At 52.8% G+C, this 22,915-nt stretch overlaps 1 protein-coding gene across 2 annotated transcripts; it reads left to right on the plus strand.

Annotated features, from left to right (window-relative positions):
• Positions 1-221: 221 nt before the first annotated feature.
• Positions 222-22,843, plus strand: Slc8b1 (solute carrier family 8 member B1). Of its 2 annotated transcripts, XM_059249566.1 has the most exons (15): positions 222-446; positions 7,350-7,502; positions 7,586-7,638; positions 8,851-8,907; positions 9,014-9,120; positions 9,204-9,371; positions 10,054-10,161; positions 12,737-12,796; positions 12,946-13,076; positions 13,913-14,054; positions 15,786-15,907; positions 17,969-18,122; positions 18,981-19,061; positions 19,612-19,679; positions 21,914-22,843. In XM_059249566.1, the coding sequence occupies exons 1-15, from the start codon at positions 291-293 to the stop codon at positions 22,109-22,111; spliced, it is 1,758 nt and encodes a 585-aa protein (XP_059105549.1). In that variant the 5' UTR covers positions 222-290; the 3' UTR covers positions 22,112-22,843. The 2 variants fall into 2 exon arrangements, with proteins under 2 accessions (XP_059105549.1, XP_059105550.1); XM_059249567.1 differs by lacking the exons at positions 18,981-19,061; positions 19,612-19,679.
• Positions 22,844-22,915: the final 72 nt, after the last annotated feature.

A 22,915-nucleotide genomic window follows, 5' to 3' on the forward strand; every position in this document is an offset into this window, starting at 1 on the left:
CTGATGTCCTGGTGAGGGGCAGGTCTCAGGGAGACACCTGGTGGGTAGGGCACTCCAGAATAAGAGGCTTAGATGCAGCCCCAGGAGGGCTAAGGAAACTCCCTTGGGAATGGGGCCTCCATATTGAGGAGAGGGACTGGGCTTTGACAAGGTCTCTGGGCTCCTCCCCTGGGGCCTGCAGAGATAATATCCCTTCCCCTCCCCTCCCCCCACCCTGCAGGCACTGGAGTGTCCCAACTCTGTGTAACTGAAGCAAACCGAGGGCACTGGTCCAGCCCCTTGGGGCCCCGATGGCAGGCAGATGGCTGGATCTGCGCTGGGCACCTGGCTTCCTCTGCATGCCTCTGATAATGGAGATGGCATCTGGGGCCAGAGACCCATCCACAAAGGCCCGTGAGCACATCCAGTTTTGGGCCCCAGGTGTCAACCAGACTGCCATGGCAGACGTGAGTACCCGGGAAGGGCAGGAAGGTGGGTTGGGTGGGGTCTCTGTTGTGTTGCCAGCTAATGATTACCCATCTGCTGTGTGTCAGCGCTGACGGGAGCTGGACTCTGGGATCTGCAGGAGCTCCTCCTGATGGAGCTGATAGTGAGGTGAAGTCAGATGATTTCAGATGAACAGTGAGCCATGTAGACAGTAACGCTGTGTGGAGAGGATGTGAGCGTTCCCAGTTACTTCAGGTTGGTGGTCTGTGGCAGACTTGTTCTGCGGACGAGTCGCTTTGAAGGAAGGAAGCCATTTGCACAGACAGGCAGACAGACAGACAGACATCTGGGGGGAGAGGCTAGGGAACAAGTGCAAAGGCCCTGAGGCAGGTTCAAGCTTAGTGCGTTCCCCCCACAGCAATGAGGCCTGAAACAGTATGTGTAAGGTAGAGCCAGGGGGCCAGAGAGGTAATGCTGGCCAGATTATAAAAGATCTGTGGACCGAGGCTGGGAGGTGAGAATCGGGAGCCAGAGGAGGGTTTTAAGCAGAGGGATGTCAACATCTGATTTATGTCTCCCTTCAAGGGATCTCCCTGGCTGCTATAAGGAGGATGGATTGAGAGGGAAGAGAGTGGTCGCTGAGAGGCCAGTGCAGGGAGGCAGAGCTCCCACAGCCTCCGGGCTGGGAGCCTGAGAACATGGTGGTGGTGCATTCGGAGTACAGTGCTGGAGACACAGGAAGGTCAGGAGGCGAGCAGGCGGGGATGAGGAATGGATGTTGCCGTGGGTCCAACCCGGTCCGTTGAGGGGGACCTAGTGCCAAGGAATTGAACAGATATTTGACTGGGGATCTCTGGGTGAGAAGGAGGGATGGGCACCGGGACTGGACAAAGGCAGATGGACAGCTGCAGGGACAGGGAGGAGTGGCCACAGTGGAGTGTAAGGCAGGCATTGCTTGGGAAGAACCGGGACACACACACACACACACACACACACACCCCGCTTGTACTTTCTTTTCCGTTTGCTGCGGGCATGCATGTGTGTGTGTGTGTGTGTGTGTGTATAGTGTGTGTGTGTGTGCACGCGTGTTTGCAGGTGTGGAGACGTACACGTGGTGGGTGCTGCTTACAAAGCTTACCTGAGCATGTGTTCACGAGCCTGCGGAAGGCTGAGGTGGACATCAGTGTGACTTGTTCTTCCACTGTTCTCATTGAGCGAGGCTCTCTCAGTCAAACCCAGAGCTCACCGATATGGGCTAGTCCAGTTAGCCAGCTTGCTCTGGGGGAATCTCCTCTTCCTTCTAAGGCTGGAATTACAGGTGGTTTTCACAACCCACCCAGGATTTACATGGTCTCTAGGGAGCCATACTCCAGGCCCCACCCACGCTTGCTGGATGAGCAGCTCTACCCAAGCGCTTTCTTTTCTTTGTTGGAGACAGGGTTTCCCAGGCTGGCCTCGGACTCAGTACAAAGTGGAGAATAGCTTCCTCCTGCCTTTGCCCCCTGAGAGAGAGAGCTTCATATGGATCTGTGGGTCAAACCCAGGGCCTCAAGCATGCTAGGCACGCAATTCTACCCACTGTGCCAAGCCTCGGCACCTGTGTTTTCTCTGGTAGAAATCGCATCGTTACGCCACCGGCACTGAGAGTGTCGCCATCCACACCAAGTTTACAGGCTTCACTCCACCCTCTAAAATTGTAGTTGGGCAATTAAGCCCATTTTACAGATGGGTGGGCAAGTCTGCAGTTACTGGGTGTATACCATTGGCGGCTGCTACTTCCCAGGCAGGAATCCTGGTGATTCCTGTTTGTGCTGAGGGATTTGTCCGGGTCACTGTGCCCTTTGACCATCCTGTGTGGTGGGCGGCTTTATCCCGGTACTAGATGAAGACTCTGAGGTCAAGGGTGTGAAGTTGGCCGTGAATCAAGTGACCCCATGGCTCCCTTGGGACAAACCAAGCCTTCCTCTGAAGCCCATAGTCTCTCAGGACAGACTCCCTCGGCTCCTCTGCCGGAGACTTGACTCTGAGCTCTATCACCCTCAGCGAATGTTCTCCTGCAGCCTGCACTCATTCACCAAACTTTGTGTTTTACACGGGAACTCACAACGCTGTACTTCATCTCATAGTAATGTTCCTGCCTCAGCTTCCTGAGTTCTGGGATTACAGGCATGAGTTACCATGCTGGTAGTTGTGTGTGTGTGTGTGTGTGTGTGTGTGTGTGTGTGTGTGTGTGCATGTGCCTCCTGAACACTGGGACTAAAGTGTGAATGCCACCACACCCAGCAGGTTAGCTAATGTTTATTGAGCCCCTAGAGTGTGCAAAAATTAGACAGAGAACTTACGGAGAGCCGCGCCCCCCCCCCCCCCCCGCCCGCCCCCCCCCCCCCCCCCCCCGTCCACCCCCACCCCGTGGCTTCCACTGCTCTGGAAACAGGCCAAGAAACAAACCTGCAGAATAACTTATAAAGTAAAAAGGAACCGAGTTAAAAGAATACAGGTGTGGTGAGAGATGGGAGGAGGCCGCCGTTTTGCCTCAGGCCATCGGGGAAAGGCACTGGGAGGTGAGGTTTTCATTTGCTTTCTTTTTTTTTTCTTTCTTTCTTTTCTTTGTGTTTTTGTTTGTTTGCTTTGTTTTGTTTTTTCAAGACAGGGTTTCTTTTTTCTCTGTAGCCCTGGCCGTCCTGGAACTCTGTAGACCAGGCTGGCCTCTAACTCAGAGATCCACCTGCCTCTGCCTCCCAGTGCTGGGGTTACAGGCCTGTTGTGATGTTTTCACTGAGGCCTGAACAGCAGGTTTTTGTTTTGTTTTTCGAGACAGGGTTTCTCTGTGTAGTTTTGGTGCCTGTCCTGGATCTCACTCTGTTTTGTTTTGTTTTGTTTTTCGAGACAGGGTTTCTCTGTGTAGCTTTGCACCTTTCCTGGATCTCACGCTGTAGACCAGGCTGGCCTCGAACTCACAAAGATCCGCCTGGCTCTGCCTCCCGAGTGCTGGGATTAAAGGCGTGCGCCACCACCGCCCGGCAGTGTAGCTGCTTTTTTATTGTTAAATTTATCTCTCTCTCTCTGTGTGTGTGTGTGTGTGTGTGTGTGTGTGTGTGTGTGTGTGTGTGTATGTATGCCCATACATGTGCGCGCACATCTGTCTATGTCTGTCTGCCTCTCTGTGTCTATTCAGGTGCCTGGGCTGGCACTTTGGGGATGCTCTCAGCAGACAAGAGAGCAGGGCTTTCCTGACGGCTGCTGGCTTTCCTAGCTATTTGATTGGCTTCTTCCTGGAGTCAGGAGGGCTCGGAGCTCCTCAACCTCCCTTGGACCGCAGAGGGGAAGGAGGGGAGCATGTAGGCACAAATGGCACCAAGGTGACAGTGGCCAGAGCACTTTGAGTGAGGAAACCAGAGTCCAGACACAGCAAGTGCTTTAGCAGAGGTCACACAGCTGGACACTCAGGGGCTCCTTACCCTCGGGCTCCTTATCGGCCTAGCTTTCGCTGTCCTCCACCATAGCCCTGCTGGCTAGAGGGAGAGACTGTGGTCCCAGACCACATTCGGTTTGTCACTTGTCTGGCTCTGGGGGTTCTGCGGGCCAGGAGGTTGTTTTCGCTTTAGAACTTGGATGTCTTTCAGAAGGGCATGTGACCTCCCAGAATTCCAAGTGACCCCCGTGGGTTTAGCGTTTCTGTCATCTGTGTGGTTCCCCGGGGGTGGAATTTGGCTGCCCGTGCCTGACCCTGGAGTCCAGTGTCCTTCCTCTGAGTTCTGGGCCAAAGTGGAGCCTCGGGGAAGAGGGTGGTGGCAGGGCTGTGGGGTGGTGGGCTGTCCCCTAGGCCAGACTCAGAGTGGCGCCACCTCTGCCATGCACTACTGAGTGTGAGCAGACTGGGAGAGGGCTGGGCCTGGGGGAGGGAGGAATATCCAGCTCTGGCAGGGGCTGGACGGACGGACGGACGGACGGGCCAGGCCACATGGCAGGAGGCCACCTTCAGAGGACTGGCTGACTCATTCTGCTGGGAGTGCGTGTCTCCCCATGTGTCACCCCCAGTGTGTCCTCATCATGTCATGTGTGTGTCCCACCCCCTGTCCTGTCCCCCTGCTCCACCCCCACCCCCAACCCCCGCTCTAAGGATGGGTGAGGGAGCAGAAGCAAGAGACGGGGAACTAGAGGAAGGGTCACTGTGCTGTGGCTGCAGCCGGCCACTGTCAGGCAGAGCTGGGTGAAACACACCTACCTGGGGCTGCACACAGGTTGCAGGAGGAAGGGGGGTGTCCCTTCCCTTCTCCGTGCCTCAGTTTCTCATTCACGGAGTAAGATCCACTGAGCTATTTCCCAGGCCTCTTGTTTTTTGTTTGTTTGTTTTTTCGAGACAGGGTTTCTCTCTGTAGCTTTGGTGCCTGTCCTGGAACTCACTCTGTAGCCCAGGCTGGCCTCGAACTCACAGAGATCCACCCGACTCTGCCGCCACCGCCGCCACCACCACCCCGGCTACCCCAGGCCTCTTGTGTCCAGGGAAGGTGATGCCGCATGGTAGCAGACCCACTGTTGACAAGCTGGGGGTGGGGTGTGACCAACTCGCTGTGCCCACAGTGGGGTGCTTTCAGACTATGAGCTGGGCCGGGGAGGGGGCTCAGTGATAGAGTGCTTTTGCAGAGTGCTATCGCGGGGTGCACGAGGTCCAGGGTTCCCTCTCTAGCACTGCATAAACAAACCATGGTGTTGCTTGCCTGGATCCTCATGTCTAGGGAGGAAGATCAGAAGTCCAAGGTTATCCCCAGCACGTAGCACATTCCAGGCCAGCCTGCGCTACGTAAGATCCTATCACCAAAAATTCTCCCAGCATTCCCCACTGGTGACGGAGGTGAGGTGGTGGTCCACTTCTGATCCCTCCCCTAGGCTGGGGCTCCCGGGGTCACAGTGGCAGCCACCAGCCCTGCTCTCCGGCTGCATCCTGTCCTCCTCGGTTCCTGTAATGGCATCCCGCACGCCTCTCTAGCACGCCTCGCACTGTGAGATTCTGTGTCTCTCTCATCCCGGCTTCTAGAGGCCGCAGCTCAGCCCTCAGTACACCACTCAGCACTTTCACTTCCAGGGCTTTTCACTGACAAAATATTCTGACACGTGCTGGGAGTCACGCGCTGGGAAGTTCACTGTGGGCCAAGTGAGTCAGCAGCCCCTGAGGGAGCCCTCTGTGTATCCTAGGAGCTTGAGAAGACTGTTGTTATCAGAAGGACTACCGTGTGGTGGGGGCAGGGGGCAAACAGTGGCTTTGCCCAGCCCTGGAGTCCGAGATGTGCCTCTGTAATCCCAGCACTCGGGAGGCAGAGGCGGGCGGATCTCTGTGAGTTCGAGGCCAGCCTGGTCTACAGAGCGAGTTCCAGGACAGCCAGGGCTACACAGGGAAACCCCGTCTCAAAAAAACAAAATAAAATAAAGGAAGGGGAGGAGCTACAGAGTGTCTGCCTGCCTGTCGGACCCTTCAGTGTCGTCTAGGTTTCCCTACCATGGCTCGACCCTTGTTCCTACCGCACAGGACCCCTGTGTTTGTTTGAAGCGGCCAACACTGCCCGGTGTGCTGAAGTCACTCAGCCTGTTTTATCTTTATTAATGCTATGCATATGTGACATCGATGAGTCACAGATGAAGCAAATTACAGAGACGAGATTCAAGATATCCCGATTTCTGTAAAACTAGCCGAGTGGTAGACCGTACAGTACATGCTAACTTAAAAGAAAAGGGAAGGTCTTCATAAAGATGTGCTTCTAACTGGCAAGTGTGGGATTGGTGGAGGTGAGGTGGTGGGCGGGGCTTATAACAGACTTATTCATCTTTATATATTGCTTTATATATAAGGATTTATTTTGATTATTTTTTGGGGGTTTTCTTTTTGATTTTGTTTTTGTTTTTGTTTTCAGAGCTGAGGACCAAACCCAGGACCTTGCGCTTACTAGGCAGGCGCTCTACCACTGAGCTAAATCCCCAACCCCTATTTTTAATTCTGTGTCTCTGTGTGGGTATATACACATGGGTGCGGGTGCCCTAGCAGGCCAGAGGCATCACGTGGGCCACCAGGGTAGGTGCTGGGAACTCAAGTCCTGCAAGAGCAGTGGATGCTCTTAACCGCTGAGCCATCTCTCTGGTCCATGTTATTCTATTGTGAAACCAACATGTATTCGTGACTGACTGTGCTAAGTTGAATTTATTACATTTATCTATCTGTTTATTTCATGTGTATGTCGGGAGTGGGGCATGAATGCGGAGGTCAGAGGACAACTTTCGGAGTCATTTCCACCGCATGGGACCCGGTGATCAAATTGAGGTCATCGGGCTTGGTGCTCAGCTAGCACCTTCACCCGAGGAGTCATCTTGCTGGCCTATAAGTTTATTTTTTATTTTTTTATTTATGTATTTATTTTTTTTTTTGGTTTTTTTTCGAGACAGGGTTTCTCTGTGTAGCTTTATGCCTTTCCTGGAACTCACTTGGTAGTCCAGGCTGGCCTCAAACTCACAGCGATCCACCTGGCTCTGCCTCCCGAGTGCTGGGATTAAAGGCGTGCCCCACCACCCACCACCCGGCAAGTTTATTTTTTAAAACAAAAATGTCCAGTGGTGCTGGGCAGTGGTGGCGTACCTCTTTAATCCCAGCACTCGGGAGGCAGAGGCAGGCGGATCTCTGTGAGTTCAAGGCCAGCTTGGGCTACAGAGCGAGATCCAGGACAGGCACCAAAACTACACAGAGAAGCCCTATCTCAAAAAAACAAAACAAAACCAAAAACAAAAATAAAACAAACAAACAAACAAAAGTCCAGTGGCTATCTTTGGGTTTTAGGGACAGGCTGAAGGGACATTATGTTCAACTGCTTAGGTGGATCGAATCTGGTCCCTCCCTTGGTGGCTCTGTCACCCATATCCCCGGCCTTCCCCTTTTGCAGTGCCGAGCCGTGTGTAGCCTGAACACTTCTGACCGCTGCGACTTTATCAGGATGAATCCCGACTGCCGCAGTGAGGGGGGCTACCTGGACTACCTCGAGGGCATCTTCTGTCACTTCTCCCCTAACCTCCTCCCTCTGGCCATCACTCTCTACGTGAGTCTGTGCCCTGGGGACCTGGTCACGGGCAGGTGTCACCGGTGGGATGTAACTCTGTCTCCCTTTCTGGTTCCCACCAGGTTTTCTGGCTTCTTTACCTCTTTCTGATCCTGGGAGTCACCGCAGCCAAGTTGTGAGTGTGGCCTTGGCTCATGTCCAGCTTACAGATGGGAAAATGCAGTCCTGAGAGGTTTGGGGGAATGATGGGGCAGGGGCCAGTTGCTGTGAGCAGGCTCATTGTTGGCTGTGTGTGGCCTGTGTTGACAGAGACCAGAGGTCAGTCTCAGGTGTTTTCTTTTTTGTTTTTTTCGAGACAGGGTTTCTCTGTGTAGTTTGGCGCCTGTCCTGGAACTCACTCTCTAGACCAGGCTGGCCTCAGACTCACAGAGATCCGCCTGGCTCTGCCTTCTGAGTGCTGAATTAAAGGCGTGTGCCACCACCACCCTGCTCAGGTGTTGTTCTTAAGAGGGGGATCTTTGATTGGTGTGTAAAATGAGTGGAAATTTTTTCTTAATAAAAAAAAAAAAAGAATGCCAAGAATTAGTCAAGCAGTGGTGACGCACACCTTTAATCCCAGCACTCAGGAGGCAGAGCCAGGAAGATATCTGTGAGTTCAAGGACAGATCTACAGAGCGAATTCCAAGACAGCTGGGCTACACAGATAAACCCTGTCTCAAAAAAGAAAAAAAAAAAAAAAAAAAAAAAAAAAGGATGCCAAGATTTCTGGTTTTTTGTTTTTGTTTTTGTTTTTGTTTTTCCGGTTTTTCGAGACAGGGTTTCTCTGTGTAGCTTTGTGCCTTTCCTAGATCTCACTCTGTAGACCAGGCTGGCCTCGAACTCACAAAGATCCGCCTGGCTCTGCCTCCTGAGTGCTGGGATTAAAGGTGTGCGTCACCGGGCTGGAGAGATGGCTCAGAGGTTAAGAGCACTGCTTGCTCTTCCAAAGGTCCTGAGTTCAATTCCCAGCAACCACATGGTGGCTCACAACCATCCATAATGAGATCTGGTGCCCTCTTCTGGCCTTCAGAGATATGTGCAGTATACATAATAAATAAATAAATCTTTTAAAAAAAAAAAAAAAAAAAAAAAAAAAAAAAAAAGGTGTGCGTCACCACCGCTAAGAATTCTGGTTTTTGAGACAGGGTCTCTCACTGATTGGGCTAGACTGGCTGGTTAGTGAACCCCTGCCTCCCCAGCACTAGGGATTACAGACATGCTACCATGCCCAGCTTTTTCACCTGGGACCCGGGAATTGAACTCAGGTCCTCATGCTTACGAGGGAGGCACTTTACTACCTGAATCCCCTCGCTGCAGACCCTGACAAGGTTGGCTCTTCCTCTTCCAGCTTCTGTCCCAATTTATCGGCCATCTCCACCAATCTCAAGCTCTCCCATAACGTGGCAGTATCCTTCGACCCAGCTCCCTGTGGGAAAAGGGTGGTCGAGGGAGGCCGGGGGCACAAGGTGGCGGCTGTGGTCTGCATGGAACCCCCTTGACGTACTCCCCCATGGTGTCACCTTCTTGGCCTTTGGGAACGGTGCCCCAGATATCTTCAGCGCCCTTGTGGCTTTCTCAGACCCACGCACTGCCGGCCTGGCCATCGGGGCTCTGTTTGGTGAGCACAGTTCTATTGGGGTATGGAGGTATTGGGGGCCACCCAGGGTGCCCGTTTCTGAGCTCGGCTCTGCTGTCTTCCAGGCGCAGGGGTACTGGTCACCACTGTGGTGGCCGGAGGCATCACCATCCTGCATCCCTTCATGGCTGCCTCCAGGCCCTTCCTCAGGGACATCGCTTTCTATATGGTGGCTGTGTTCCTAACCTTCACTGCGCTCTATCTCGGCAGAATCACGCTGGCGTGGGCGCTGGGTGAGCAGTCCGGGGCACTCCAGGACAGAGTCTCTGGAAGTGTCCGGGAGACAGGGAGGTTGATTTGATGCAAAGTGACAAACTCTTCTCAAGCCAGCAAATGATAAACAAGAGGGGTGGGGGGAGAACCTGGAGGCTTTCAGATGTGATCGTCGCCCCCCAGGGGCCTCACAGCGAACTCGGCCAATTCTGATTAAGAGGAGACCAATGTGAGGGTCAGTCGGGGAAGCCAGGAAGGGACATGAGGCCCAGGGACAAGCCACGGAGGGGGCCGTTACTCCCCATTTCCCTGGTAATGGGCGTGGGGGTGGGGAGGGGTAAATGAGAACCTGGCAAGCGACTTGAGCTGGAGCGACCCAAAACTCATTCTAGCCATGGAAGGGAATAGGCCAGAGACAAGTTAGCCTAGCAGGAGGATATCCGGGACCACATCCCAGACTTGCCTGTTGCTCTGACTTCCTCCACGGGAGTAGCCCACGGGGGCTTAAGGGTGTTAGTGTCCACCTGCGCTTCCTTCTCTGATGGAGGGGTTTCAAAAGAGATAGGCAGGAAAGGTGGGCCTAGAATGGCAAGAAAAGGGTGTGGAGACTCACAGAGATGGCCACTCACCCACCAGGACAGGGTTAGGCTGGCACCTGCTGCCTGGACGCCAGCTGATGAGGGTCTGCCCCTCTGCCTGCAGGTTACCTGGGCCTGTATGTGTTCTACGTGGTCACGGTCATCCTCTGCACTTGGGTCTACCAGCGGCAGCGGAGCACATCTTTGATCCACTCCATGTCTGAGACACCAGGTGAGGAACCTCCACAAGGGGACAGAAGGGACTGGGCACCTCTCTCCTTCCCTGCTGCCTCATGTCTGTCTCCTGCCCAGATATCTCCTTTCCATGCAGTTTCCACCCTGCCCAGGCCGCATCTATCCCCTGGTTTGTGCTTTGAGCCTCAGAACACTCTTACCCAGGGTCACAGGTCTCCATGGCATTGTCACAGCTGGTCACATTAGTACAAGCTGAGTGTGCCTCTGTCCTCAGGAAGACTCCAGATGAACTCTCTAGGCACATGTACAGAGCACAGGTACACACATACACACAAGTGCACCTCCCCAATATACACACACATGTATATAACACATACACAATACCCAGAAATGCACAGCGTGCGAAACAGGATCTACAGGAAACACACATGCACGCGTGTGTGTGCACACACAGTATACAAACAGATACACTCACAAATACCCACAGGACACACAGACACAGGAGCTTATAGGATTCGAGTGTTTCCTGCATGTCAGGCATGTTATCGGATTCTGTCCCCTCGGTGACACTTATTTGGTATGGGGACTCTTGTAGCTAGAGTTTTCCTGCCTGGCCCACAGTCAGGACAGATCTCTCACCTGCCAGTCCCACAGCCACTCAGACCCGACCAAGTAAACACAGAGACTTATATTGCTTACAAACTGTATGGCTGTGGCAGGCTTCTTGCTAACTGTTCTTACAGCTCAAATTAATCCATCTCTATAAATCTATACCTTGCCACATGGCTCGTGGCTTACTGGCATCTTCACACGCTGTTTCTCATCATGGCGGCTGGCAGTGTCTCTCTGACTCAGCCTTCCACTTCCCAGCTTTATTCTCCTTGTCACGCCTACACTTCCTGCCTAGCCAATGGCCAATCAGTGTTTTATTTATTGACTAATCAGCAACACATTTGCCATACAGAACATCCCACAGCAGACTCTTTTTTTTTTTTTTTTTTTTTTTTTTAAGATTTATTTATTATGTATACAGTGTCCTGCCTTCATGTATGCCTGCAGGCCAGAAGAGAGCACCAGATCTCATTACAGATGGTTGTGAGCCACCATGTGGTTGCTGGGAATTGAACTCAGGACCTCTGGAAGAGCAGCCAGTGCTCTTAACCACTGAGCCATCTCTCCAGCCCTGTATGGGGAATCTTATTTCACTTTTCTTGGAGAGGAAACAGACCCAGGGAGAAACCAAGTCCTCCCAGGACCAAGGAGCAGGAGGGAGGTACAACCAGCACCCCAACACCAGGCAGGTAGACCCAGACCCTGAAGGTCACACCGGGGAGCCTGCAAGCCCTTCTGTTATCAGTCTGCATAAAGGGCAGCACTGTCTCATTTCTGTCATAGAGCAGGGACTGAGTGCCCTCCTACAGGAAGGCTGCCAGGATTTCCCCCTCCTCTCCCTAAGCAAGCTGCTCCACTGCTGTGTCCGCAGATACATGGAAGCTTGGCAGGTTGGAGTGGGGAGGGACAAGTGATTCTGAGAGAGGCCGGGGTCACAGAGAGCCAGAGAGAAGACTGGACCTGTCCTTGTCTAGTGGGGGAGGGGACTGCTTTCCTCTGAGGCTTCTTCTCTTCACGGGTTCCAGGTCTAGTGAGTGCTGGGACTTTAGGGGAATGTTCCAGACAAAACAAAAAGCATCGGAATTTGTTGGGTATGCTGGGACACAGCTGGAACCCAGCACAGGGGAGGCAGAAGCAGGGCCAGCAAGATAGTTCGGCAAGTAAAGATGCTTGCCACCAACGCTGACGACCTGAGTTCGATTCCCCAGCATCCTCATATTAGAAGGAGAAAACCTACTCCTGTTAGTTGTCCTCTGACCTCCACATGGGTACCCTGGCATATGTGCACACACAATAAGTAATATTTTTGTTATTGTTATTTTCAAGACAGGGTTTCTCTGTGTAGCCCTGGCTGTCCTGAAACTCACTCTGTAGCCCAGGCTGGCCTCAAACTCACAGAGATCTGCCTGCCTCTGCCTCCCGAGTGCTGTGATTAAAGGCATGCACCACCACTGCCTGGCTAATTTTTTTAAAGTCCTAGGATAGCCTGGGATACATAGCAAGAAAAAGAAAAGAGAAAGCCGGTGGAGCCACCAGGCACTCATCCCGCCTGTTGGGTATTGGACTGGGCATTGCCACTGCCTGATGTTTGGGGATGCTCTGTGAGTCATGTTCCCACAGTGTAGGGATTTCTGAGTGAGTGTAGCCATCGCCGAGATGGCGAAAATGAAGGGCCCAGGCAGAGTGTGTGTCTGGCATGCACAGGGTCTAGGTTCCTTCGCCAGCCCTGCATAAAGCAGGCATGGTGATGGGTGCCTATTATCCCAGTGCTACGGTGACAAGGGCTGGAAGAAGTTCAGGGTCGGCCTGGCTATGTGAGACCCTGCCAGGGAAGGAGGAGGATAAAGAGGAGGGGAGGGAGGGAGGGCCTGGGCATTTGCATATTAACTCTGCCCTGTCCCAGACATGGACACCCCCAAGCCCACCCAGCATGGTTCCAGAGGGTTCTGGGATGTCACAGGGTGTGTTAACCATGCCCACCCCGCTCCTGTTTTCTACAGAGATGCTGTCTGATTCAGAAGAGGACCAGGTGTCTTCCAACACCAACAGCTATGACTATGGTGAGCCCCCAGGCTCTGGGCCCATGGGGATAAGGACACCGGGAGATGCTGAGGCTGGGTTCAGGGACCCTCTGCTGGGCTGGCAGGGCAGGGGACTAGGCCTCCCTGGATGAGCCAAGCATGGCCACACCTCCCCTGTATGGTCACAGGAGATGAATACCGGCCTCTGTTGCTGGGTCAGGAGACCACTGCCCAGATCCTGATCCAAGCCCTGAATCCCTTGGACTACAGGAAGTGGAGGACCCAGTCCATGTCTTGCAAGCTCCTGAAGGTGGTCAAGGTAAGAAAGGTCCCAGGATCCAGGCTCCTGGCCTCGTGACTGTAGTATAGTGTGGGAATTTTTTGTTAGTTTGTTTTTTTGAGACAGGGTCTTACTGTGTAGTCCCGGCTGGCCTGGTACTTGCAATGTAGACCAAGCTGACCTTGAACTCATAGAGATCCACCTGCCTCTGCCTCCTGAGTATTGAGGCTAAGGGCATGCACCACCATCCCCAGCCACTGTGGCCTTTTAGCTGGAGTCCACTGAAAGGCCCTTTGATGGCCAACCTGGGATGCAGTAGGGAAACTGAGTCCTCAGGCATGGTTGGTGACCTGACCCAGGACTCTCTACCCTCTATAGAGAAAGAAAAAAAAAAGTGTCTGCTGGGGACAGGGAACCCACCAGTGTCCTGGGTAGATTTTAGGCAGTGTTAGTCTCAGGAATAAAGAATGAACTACGATTGTACCCCTGAGGCTCTGACATTATCAGAGCCCGGTTCCTTCAGTATAAGATGGGATTGTGAGGCGGGACACACACACACACACACACACACACACACACACACACACATAGCTTGTTGGGGGAGCACTTGCCTAATGTTAGGCATGCATGAAGCCCCGGGTCCCATCCCCACACTACATAAATGAGATGTGGTGGGCATGCCTCTAATCTTGGCATCGAGGAGGTGGAAAAGCAAAGATGGGTACAGCATGCATGCAGGCGTGGAGCTGGGCCCGCTGGTGGGTGCTCTGCAGCAACAGAGCACTCCAGAATGGGGGAGCTTCTGCTGCACCCCCTCTCCAGCTGACACCTCCCACTCCCCACTCATACCCTCCCACGCCCCCCTCCCCCCTCAGTTGCCTGTGGAGTTCTTGCTGCTGCTCACAGTACCCGTCGTGGACCCCGACAAGGATGATCGGAATTGGAAGCGGCCACTCAACTGTCTGCAGCTGGTCATCAGCCCCCTGGTCCTGGTCCTGACCCTGCAGTCGGGGGTCTGTGAGTACCCCCCCCCCACTGCTTCCTTCCTCCTCCTCTTCCTCCTCCTGCCCCAGACAGAGCCTCTTCAGACTAGACTCTTGGGCATGCTTATCCAACAAGGAACTTCTTTATCAGTGGTCCAGCCCTTCCGCCTGAAGGTGGGGCTGTAAACAGGTGGTCCTCGGCCAAGTCCAGCCCTCTTCCTATCTTGTCTCCCATCAAAGACAGAGGAGGGCTGGGGGATGGGCAGGGCTCAGAGATGGAGCATTTGCCTACCAGCTGAGGTGCTGGGTTTCATGTCCAGTACTATACTGCTACTAAAAAAAAAAAAAAAAAATTAGAGAACAAGGCTGGGCATGGTAGCAAACTCCTGTAATCCATCCCAGCACTCGGAGGGCAGAGGCGGGCCGATCTCTGAGTTTGAGGCCAGCCCAGGGCTAGCTATATGGTGAAACACTGTCTTTAAAAAAAAAAAAAAAAAAAAAAAAAAGCCGGGCGGTGGTGGCGCACGCCTTTAATCCCAGCACTCGGGAGGCAGAGCCAGGCGGATCTCTGTGAGTTCGAGGCCAGCCTGGGCTACCAAGTGAGTTCCAGGAAAGGCGCAAAGCTACACAGAGAAACCCTGTCTCGAAAAACCAAAAAAAAAAAAAAAAAAAAAAAATACAGAGTGGGAAATTTCACATCAAACTCCAGCTTCATCTTTGAGATCTGGGCCAGAAGGATAAGCTCCCAGAGCCCAGAGGTGGCTTTCAGTTTCTGTGGTCCCGGAGCCCTCCATTGCCCGCAGAGTGACTTGCTGGCCCCCACCACACTGGCTTTTCCCCACTGGCCCCAGAATGGCCGTTACATTTCTGCCGCCTTCTAGCTGAGGAACACAAAGACTCGCCAGGCATTTTCTAGTTCTACCCATTTTTTTTTTTTTTCATGTTTTCTGAGGTGAGTAACTCACACTGCACATTCCTCTGTCCTCTGGCATCTCCCGTCGACCCAAGGTTGGTGAGGTGGGAGTCTGAGGCAAAGGCGTGGGTGATCATATGTGATTTTCATGCCAGGGTTGAGGCCAGAGCCATGTTGTGTGAATGTGTGCCCGGTTTATGGAAGGATGTGTGTGTGTGTGTGTGTGTGTGTGTGTGTGTGTGTGTGTGTGTAGGGGGCGTTAGAAGGAAGGGCAGTGAGAATGCCTGGGAGCCTGGGCCCTTGCCGCCTTTGTCCCGGAGGGAATTGTGGCCCTGCTTCCCACCAGGACAAGCCTGGAGCTTACTTCACAGCTACTGGGGCTTTCTCTAGGATGGAACCCAGGGCTTCACACAGCTAAATGTAAACATGCCTTTGCTACAGCCGCAGCTCTCACTTTTTAAATTTTAGATAGTCTCAGGATGTAGCTCAGGCTGGCCTTGAACTCACTACCTAGCGGAGGAGGAATGCCTCTGTCTCCCCAGTGTGAGTACTAGGATGACAGACATGCACCACCGTGTCTGGTTTTTATATGATGCTGGAGAAGAAGCCCAGGCATCATGCATGCTAAGCACACTGTCTACGGACCCAGCTGCTTCCTCAGCATGCGGCCCCTCTCCTTTCTGGCATTTGAGACAGTGTCTCGTCGTATCCCAGGCTGTCTTCAACTCTCTATGTAGCTGAGGCTGGCTTTGAACTTCTGAACTTACTCAAAGCCTGTATCACTGTGGGGAGGGGTAGGAGGAAGTGGGGAGCCAAGGCTGAGGGATCCCAGCTCCTTTTCTTGTCCCACAGATGGCGTCTATGAGATCGGCGGTCTCCTTCCTGTCTGGGCTGTGGTGGTGATCGTGGGCACAGCCCTGGCCTCAGTGACCTTCTTTGCCACATCTAACAGAGAGCCCCCTAGACTGCACTGGGTAAGGATTGGAGGCCTCTGATGGGCAGCCTGGATGTGTTCCTGGGGTGGTTTGGTGAACGGTAAAGTCTACCTTGAAGGAGAGCTGAACCCCAAGCTGTTGGCCTGTTCAGTTTTACAGTAAGTGGAATGGGCTTATTTTATTGAGATATTACTCATATACTTTTCAGTTTATGTTTTTTTTAATTTTTTTTTTTTTTTTTGAGACAGAGTTTCTCTGGGCAGCTTTGGAGCTTTTCATGGAACTCACTCTGTAGCCCAGGCTGGCCTCGAACTCACAGAGATCCACCGCCCGCTTTGTTTTTATTTTTGTTTGCTACATTATGTGCATTTAGTGTCTGGCTTGCATGTGCATCTGCACATGATGTGTGTGCCCAGTACCCTAAGAGGCCAGAAGAGGGCGCTGGATCCCCTGGGATGGGAGTTACCTATGGTTATGGGCCACCTAATGTGGGCACCAGAAACTGACCCAGATCCTCTGCAAGAACAGCAAGTGCTCTTAACTGCAGAGCCAACTCTTCCAACCTCTATTTTTATTTTCTTTTTTAATACAAAGCCTTATATAGCCCAGAATGACCTTGAACTCATGATTTCCCCTTGCCTCCAATTCCTAGTGCAGGATCAGGTGTGTGTCTCCACACCGGTTTTGCTTGTGTTTCACAGTGCTTGTAACTTGAAACTCAGGGTTTCAAGCACACTAGGCTGGTGTACATTCCTGGGAGTGGAGTCACTGGGTCCATGGTGAACGTGTGCTTGGCTTTCTGAGGAACTTAGGGCTGTTTTCTGAAAGAGCAGTCTGTAGCCTTACCGTCAAGCATTTCTCTTTCCACTCTTTCCGGCCTCCAGGACTCTGTGATGTTCAGGTGGTTTGTCCAGAGATTTATTTTCCCCAAAGCTGTACTTAAACTCACTTATTTCAGTGTTTTGAGATAGGGTCTGTTGTAGCCCAGGCTGGCCTCAAACTTGCTATGTGGGCAGAGAGGAACTTGGACTTTTCTGATCCTCCTGCCTCCACCTCCCAAGTCCCGAGAACAGATGGTGCTGGGAATCGAACCCGGAGCTTTGCACATGCTCAGTGAGCACTTTACCAACTCAGCTATGTCCCCAGGCCCCAAGTTTCTGACTTTTTAAAATTTTTGAGACAGGGTCTCACTATGTAGAGCAGGCTGGTCTCAAACTCAGATCTCACATAGATCTACCTGCCTCTGCCTCCTGAGGGCTGGGATTCAAGGTGTGAACCATCCTGCCTGACAAATTTTTAATTTTTTTCTCACCCTGAGACAGGGTTAACATAGCCCTGGCTAGCTTGGAACTCACTATGTAGATCAGGCTGGCCTCAAACTTGCAGAGATTCACCCTGCCTCTGCGTCTGCCTCTCAAGTCCTGGGATTAAAGGTGTGCGCCACCGCCGCCACCGCCACCCAGCTCAAGTTTTTCACTTTTAAATAGTTATTAGTAGGGGGGAAATCTGGCCTGGCAAGATGGCTCAGTGGGTAAAAAACACCTGCCAACAAGTCTAATGACGTGAGTTGTATCCCCAGAAGCCACACGGTGGAGAGAGTGACCTCCACATTTTCACTGTGGCATGAACCCCTCTACACACACACATGCACACATAAAATATAAAAAAAATTTTTTTTAAATGTGGAAAGCCAGGTATGGTAGTATGTGCTTTTAATCCCAGCACTTGGGAGCAGAGGCAGGAGGATCACATGTTCAGGGTCCTAATCCGTCATGTAGGGAGTTTGACACCGGCCTGTGCTTCGTGAGACTTCTGTCCAAAAAAAAATAAAAAATAAAAAAAATAATAAATAAAGGATCCCCCCCCCCCAACCAAATAGCACTGAGCTAACCTTTTATTGATTACTTACTGTGTAACAAGGATTAATAAACTCACTGCAAGCTTGTAAATCTTGAGTATTGACAGGCGAGCACTCTGCCACTGGGTCACACCCCAGCCTGGGTTGCAGGTGCCTGCTACCCAGCTTACAGATAAGGACCTGAGGCTGTGTCCCACGGGGGACCGGCTGGGGTCCCATCAGGGTCCCCATTCCCTTCACAGCTCTTTGCTTTTCTGGGCTTCCTGACCAGCGCCTTGTGGATCAACGCGGCTGCCACTGAGGTGGTGAACATCTTGCGGTCCCTGGGCGTGGTCTTCCGCCTGAGCAACACTGTGCTAGGACTTACCCTCCTGGCCTGGGGGAACAGCATTGGAGGTGATTTGGGGCTGTGGGGTGGTGCTTCCCCTCCCTAGCCACAGTCATACCTATAGAGGATATCCAGGGTGTGTGTCCTCTGTACCAATGGGGTGCCCACTGACATTTCTGAGTGACTGTGTGTGTGTGTGTGTGTGTGTGTGTGTGTGTGTGTGTGTGTATGTAGGGGGTCACTAAGCCATCCCTGGGCTGGAATATTCTCTTTTTTTGGTTTTTCGAGACAGGATTTCTCTGTGTAGTTTTGGTACCTGTCCTGGATCTCACTCTATAGACCAGGCTGGCCTCGAACTTGCAGATATCCGCCTGCCTCTGCCTCCCGAGTGCTGGGATTAAAGGCGTGTGCCACCACCGCCTAGCTATGGGACTGGAATATTCTATAAAGGCCTTCCTAGTTTGCTGCTGAAAGGCTCCACGGCTCCTCAGAGTTCAGGCATGACATGAAATCCATTACAGCCAACCATGTTTAATGTATATGTGTGTGTGTGGGGGGTGACACACAGGCTGGCACACATACGCGCCTATAGCATTTGTTCAGTCACAGCAATGTGGTCATGGTTAACCAGGTTACCCACTTAACAGGAACATTCTAGCATGGAGCTAGGAGTCTAGAACCCAGCTGTCCCTTCACTAAGGCCTTTGAGATCTTACCGAAAGCACAGCCAGGTGCTGGCAGGGCTGGTGGGGTCCAGTTCTATCACCCCTAAGGTTGCTCCAGTGAGAAAACGTGGGGGACATGGAATTAGGGTGAAGGGTATCTTAGAGGATGCCGGGTCCCCCAGAGGGCCTTTATCAATGTTTGTTGTCTGATTAGTTATGTAGGCAGGAGTCTGCCCCTCACTGCCTACTCTCTCCGTGCAGATGCGTTCTCAGATTTCACACTGGCCCGCCAGGGCTACCCCCGGATGGCATTCTCTGCCTGTTTTGGTGGCATCATTTTCAGTATCCTTTGTGGGGCGTCTCCGAGCCTTGGCGTGGTGTCCCAGCTCTGAGAGTCACAGGTGGGCTCTGAGCGCCACCCTTGGGGACTGACTGGCCAGGGACCTAGGGCTTCACCTTTGCATTTGTTGATGGGGGATTGAGATTCCAGCCTTGTAGGGCTCTTGTGAGAACCTAACGCTCAGGTTAGTAGGAAGGAATCCACTTGGAATGATCTATAGAGATGGCTTTGGCTCTACCTCAGCTTATGTAAGGCACAGGGGTGTGGGTGTGATTACCTAGCCTCAGTTTCCCCATCACAGGTACCAGGCATTTCTGACACCCCATTTCATTCTCAGGCCGAGTGCAGAATAAGGCTCTTGACACCCATTCTCTTAAAGGTATTAGCATCAGGTGCCCTGAGTGGGGGGAGGGGGGGGCTGGGTGTAGACAGTAAAAAAAAGGCCATGTGCTGAGGGGGTCCTCTGAGCCCGGGGCTGGGGTTGAACAGCTGTGGGGGAGGGCTGCAAGGTTGGGCAGTGGGCTCCAGCGAAGCTTCCTGAACTGGCTGCAGACATCCTGGTGGGCGTGGGGCTGGGCTGCTTGCTGCAGATCGCCCGGAATCATGCTGCGGAGGTGAAGGTGAGCCAGCCGTCCTGAGGGACGGCTCGTGTGATGGCAGAATAGCTTGAAAATACCTTGCCTAGGGGTTGGAGTTTCCCTGCGAGCAAAGTAACTAAGACGCAGCTTGCATGGAAGGGGTGGGTGTGGCCCGAGGCTTCTTCGGTCCTGTTCAGCTTTGCCAGTGAATTGGAGCCACGGTGTACCCCAGCTTCCTAGATAAGCATGCATGGGGTGAGGACGGAAGCTAGAAGTTAGACCCCCAATACTGCCCACAGGGAGGAGCTGGGAGAAGAGAGATGTGCCCCAGAAGGTGGAGCCCATCATATTAAGGGAGGGCTCTTTTTGTTGTTGTTTTTGGGTTATTTTGTTTGTTTTGGGTTTTTTGAGACAGGGTTTCTCTGTGTGGCCCTGGCTGTCCTGGAACTGGCTCTGTAGACCAGGCTGGTCTCCAACTCACAGAAATTCACCTGCCTCCGCCTCCTGAGCGCAGGAATTAAAGGCATGGGCCACCACTGCCTGGCTCTAAGGGAGGGCTCTTAAACACACAGGCTGGCCTGGGTTCTTGTGAGTGCTAACACTTTACTGAGACGTCGGAGACATGATGTGTGTGTTTTGGGCGGTGGAGTCTCTGGGGATCTGCAACTTGTAGAGACCTGGGGACTCAAGTCTATGGCTCACACATGCTAAGCATGTGTTATACCACCACTGCACTCCTAGCCCCAGAATCTGCTGTGTGTGTGTGCACGTGTGTACAGTTATACAGACCTGTGCATACTCAGAAGCTGAAGGTGGGACATTGAGTGACCTCCTATGCTCACTGAACTTGGAGCTCAATGATTTGGGTTAGGCTGGTGACCAGCAATCCTCCTGTCTCTACCCACCTCTAGTGCTACGGTTACAGGCATGTTAGGGGAATCCAAACCTCATGTTTATGTTATGCAGCAAGCATCTTTAACTCACCAATCCACCTCCCTATCCACCCTCCCTCCTTTCGATACTGGCTCTCCTGTAGCCCAGGCTGGCCTTGAACTTCCCGTGTAGCTAAGGAAGGTCTTGAATCCTTCTTCCTCCACCTCCTGAGTGCTGTGCTTGAGACGAGTGTGAGCCACCAGGCCCTGTTCATGCGGCGCAGGGCTTCCTGTGTGCTAAACAAATAACCAACCAAGGGACATCCTCAGACCAGAGCCTGCATTTTAAACAAGATTCTTTGGGGCCGATGTGTGTTATACAAGGATTCTGCCTAAGAAGAAACTCTTCTCAAAGGCTGGGAAACTCCAGAAGGCAGGGCTGGGCCCCCAATTTGGGCATGTGGGGACCTCCTCAGGCCAGACACCCCAGATGTCAAGGCAGGATGCCTCAGGGACATTCTACAAGGAGATTTTTGCACAAAGTAAACAAACCCAATGTAAGTGCTGGGAACTGTCCCTGGATCACCTGTATGTACTATTGTTACGTAGAAGGCAGCACTGGTAAGGAAGGGCTGACCTGGGGTTGGGGATTTAGCTCAGTGGTAGAGCGCTTGCCTAGCAAGCGCAAGGTCCTGGGTTCAGTCCTCAGCTCCGGGGGGAAAAAAAAAAGGGCTGACCAGCAAGTGTTAACACTTGTACAAAACACACGTGCACACATCCACACAGCTGCCATTTCTCTCCAAACACAGAAGGGTTGAAAGATGTGTCTAATGAACACTTCATACCCACCCTAGGTTCACACACACCCACACACACCCAATACGCTTGCTCCCTGCATCCTGCCTGTCCAGTGTCTTGATGTAGGAACATTAAGTCAGTATATAAAATGCAGCCCGAACCAGAGGTGGTGGTGCATGCTTGTAATCCCAATACTTGGGAGACTGAGGCAGGAGGATTGCCCTAAGTTCAAAGCCAGACTAGGCAACAGAGCAAGGTGCTGTGGTATAAAAGGTGTTGGGTGATTGGAGGATGTGGCTCCGTTTTAGCAGGGTGTTTGCCTAACATGCATGAAGCCCTGGGTTTGAGTCCCCAGCACTTCAAAAATACGGCGTGGCCATGCCAGCACAGGAGGCCAGGAAGAGATGCCCAAGAAGGCCCAAGTGGAAGCTGGTAGATAAGGTCCCTTCCGCTTTGGAGCCTGAAGTTACTACAAAAACGGAGCCTTGCTGTTCCACACGCAGAACCCATAGCTGTGTGCCAAGGACCCAATACCCCCGCGTGGTGCCCGTGGCCCAGAGGGCTGTCACGGTGGGTACTGAACAACCTCTCCTGCTCTCCCCACAGCTGGAGCCAGATGGACTGCTGGTGTGGGTACTGGCCAGCGCCCTGGGGCTCAGCCTAGTCTTCTCTCTGGTCTCCGTCCCACTTCAGTGCTTCCAGCTCAGCAAGGCATACGGCCTCTGCCTGCTCCTCTTCTACGTCACTTTCCTCGTCGTGGTCCTCCTCACGGAATTTGGGGTGATTCACTTGAAGAGGGTCTGACTGAAGCTGCATGGCCTGGTGGTTTAGGGGTGATTCCCCTGGCCTCCTGATGGGAGAACTGGAGGGGGAGCCCTCTGTAGTTCCCACGTAGCTCCCGAGAGGGGTGGTCTATCACTGCCAGAGCAGAGCTCCGTGTGGACCGGAAGGTCCTGACTGCCGGCACCCAACAGCCTTAGTGTGGGGATTGGGAGGTGGCCAGGACCGGACTTTGAATGACTGCAGAGGCCCCGGAGAGGGCAGCCCGTCGGCCCCCATCACTGCTGGGCTCTGGGCAGCCCTGTGCCTCCCTCTTAGGCTCTCCCACAGTCCACAGTGTCAGTGAGTCCTGCACCAGTGTTGGCTGAACGGACCCAGCCTCCAATGTCAGTGTTACAGTCAAAGGAAACAGGTCAAGTTAAGTGTTACAGTCAGAGGAAGCAGGTCAAGTTAACGGTTGTACACGGTACTGACTGAGCCAGCTGGCTCAGAACCACCTGGGCCCCCCTGCCCACCGAGTGGCTGCCACACATTGGACTGTGGATCCGGACTCTTCTAGAACTTTGTGTTCAGAACTCTGGCTCCCCAACCTACAAAACAGGAGCCAGCCTGGGTCCTGTGCCTACCTCAAGGGGAGCCAGGGGGAGGGCCCCTCCACAGGGGCTGCTTACAAGTGGTGTGACCAGCCTTTTAAAAACACCACTCACTCCCTGACTGCTTTCAGCTGTAATTAAGAGACTTGATTGTTGGTTTTTGGTCCCCCCCCCCCAAAAAAAAAACCAAGACTATTCAAAAAATAAAAGCTATTTCAAGCGTACCAGAGAGGCC

This window comes from Peromyscus eremicus, chromosome 23 (assembly GCF_949786415.1).
Source record: "Peromyscus eremicus chromosome 23, PerEre_H2_v1, whole genome shotgun sequence".
Lineage (NCBI taxonomy): Eukaryota > Metazoa > Chordata > Mammalia > Rodentia > Cricetidae > Peromyscus > Peromyscus eremicus.

Bases quoted from the DNA above. Each gene is read 5' to 3' on its own strand.
- Slc8b1 (XM_059249566.1), top strand. From the start codon at position 291: ATGGCAGGCAGATGGCTGGATCTGCGCTGGGCACCTGGCTTCCTCTGC. The intron at 12,797-12,945 runs GTGAGCCCCCAG...GTATGGTCACAG, and splicing joins CACCAACAGCTATGACTATG to GAGATGAATACCGGCCTCTG. The intron at 18,123-18,980 runs GTGATTTGGGGC...CTCTCCGTGCAG, and splicing joins CTGGGGGAACAGCATTGGAG to ATGCGTTCTCAGATTTCACA.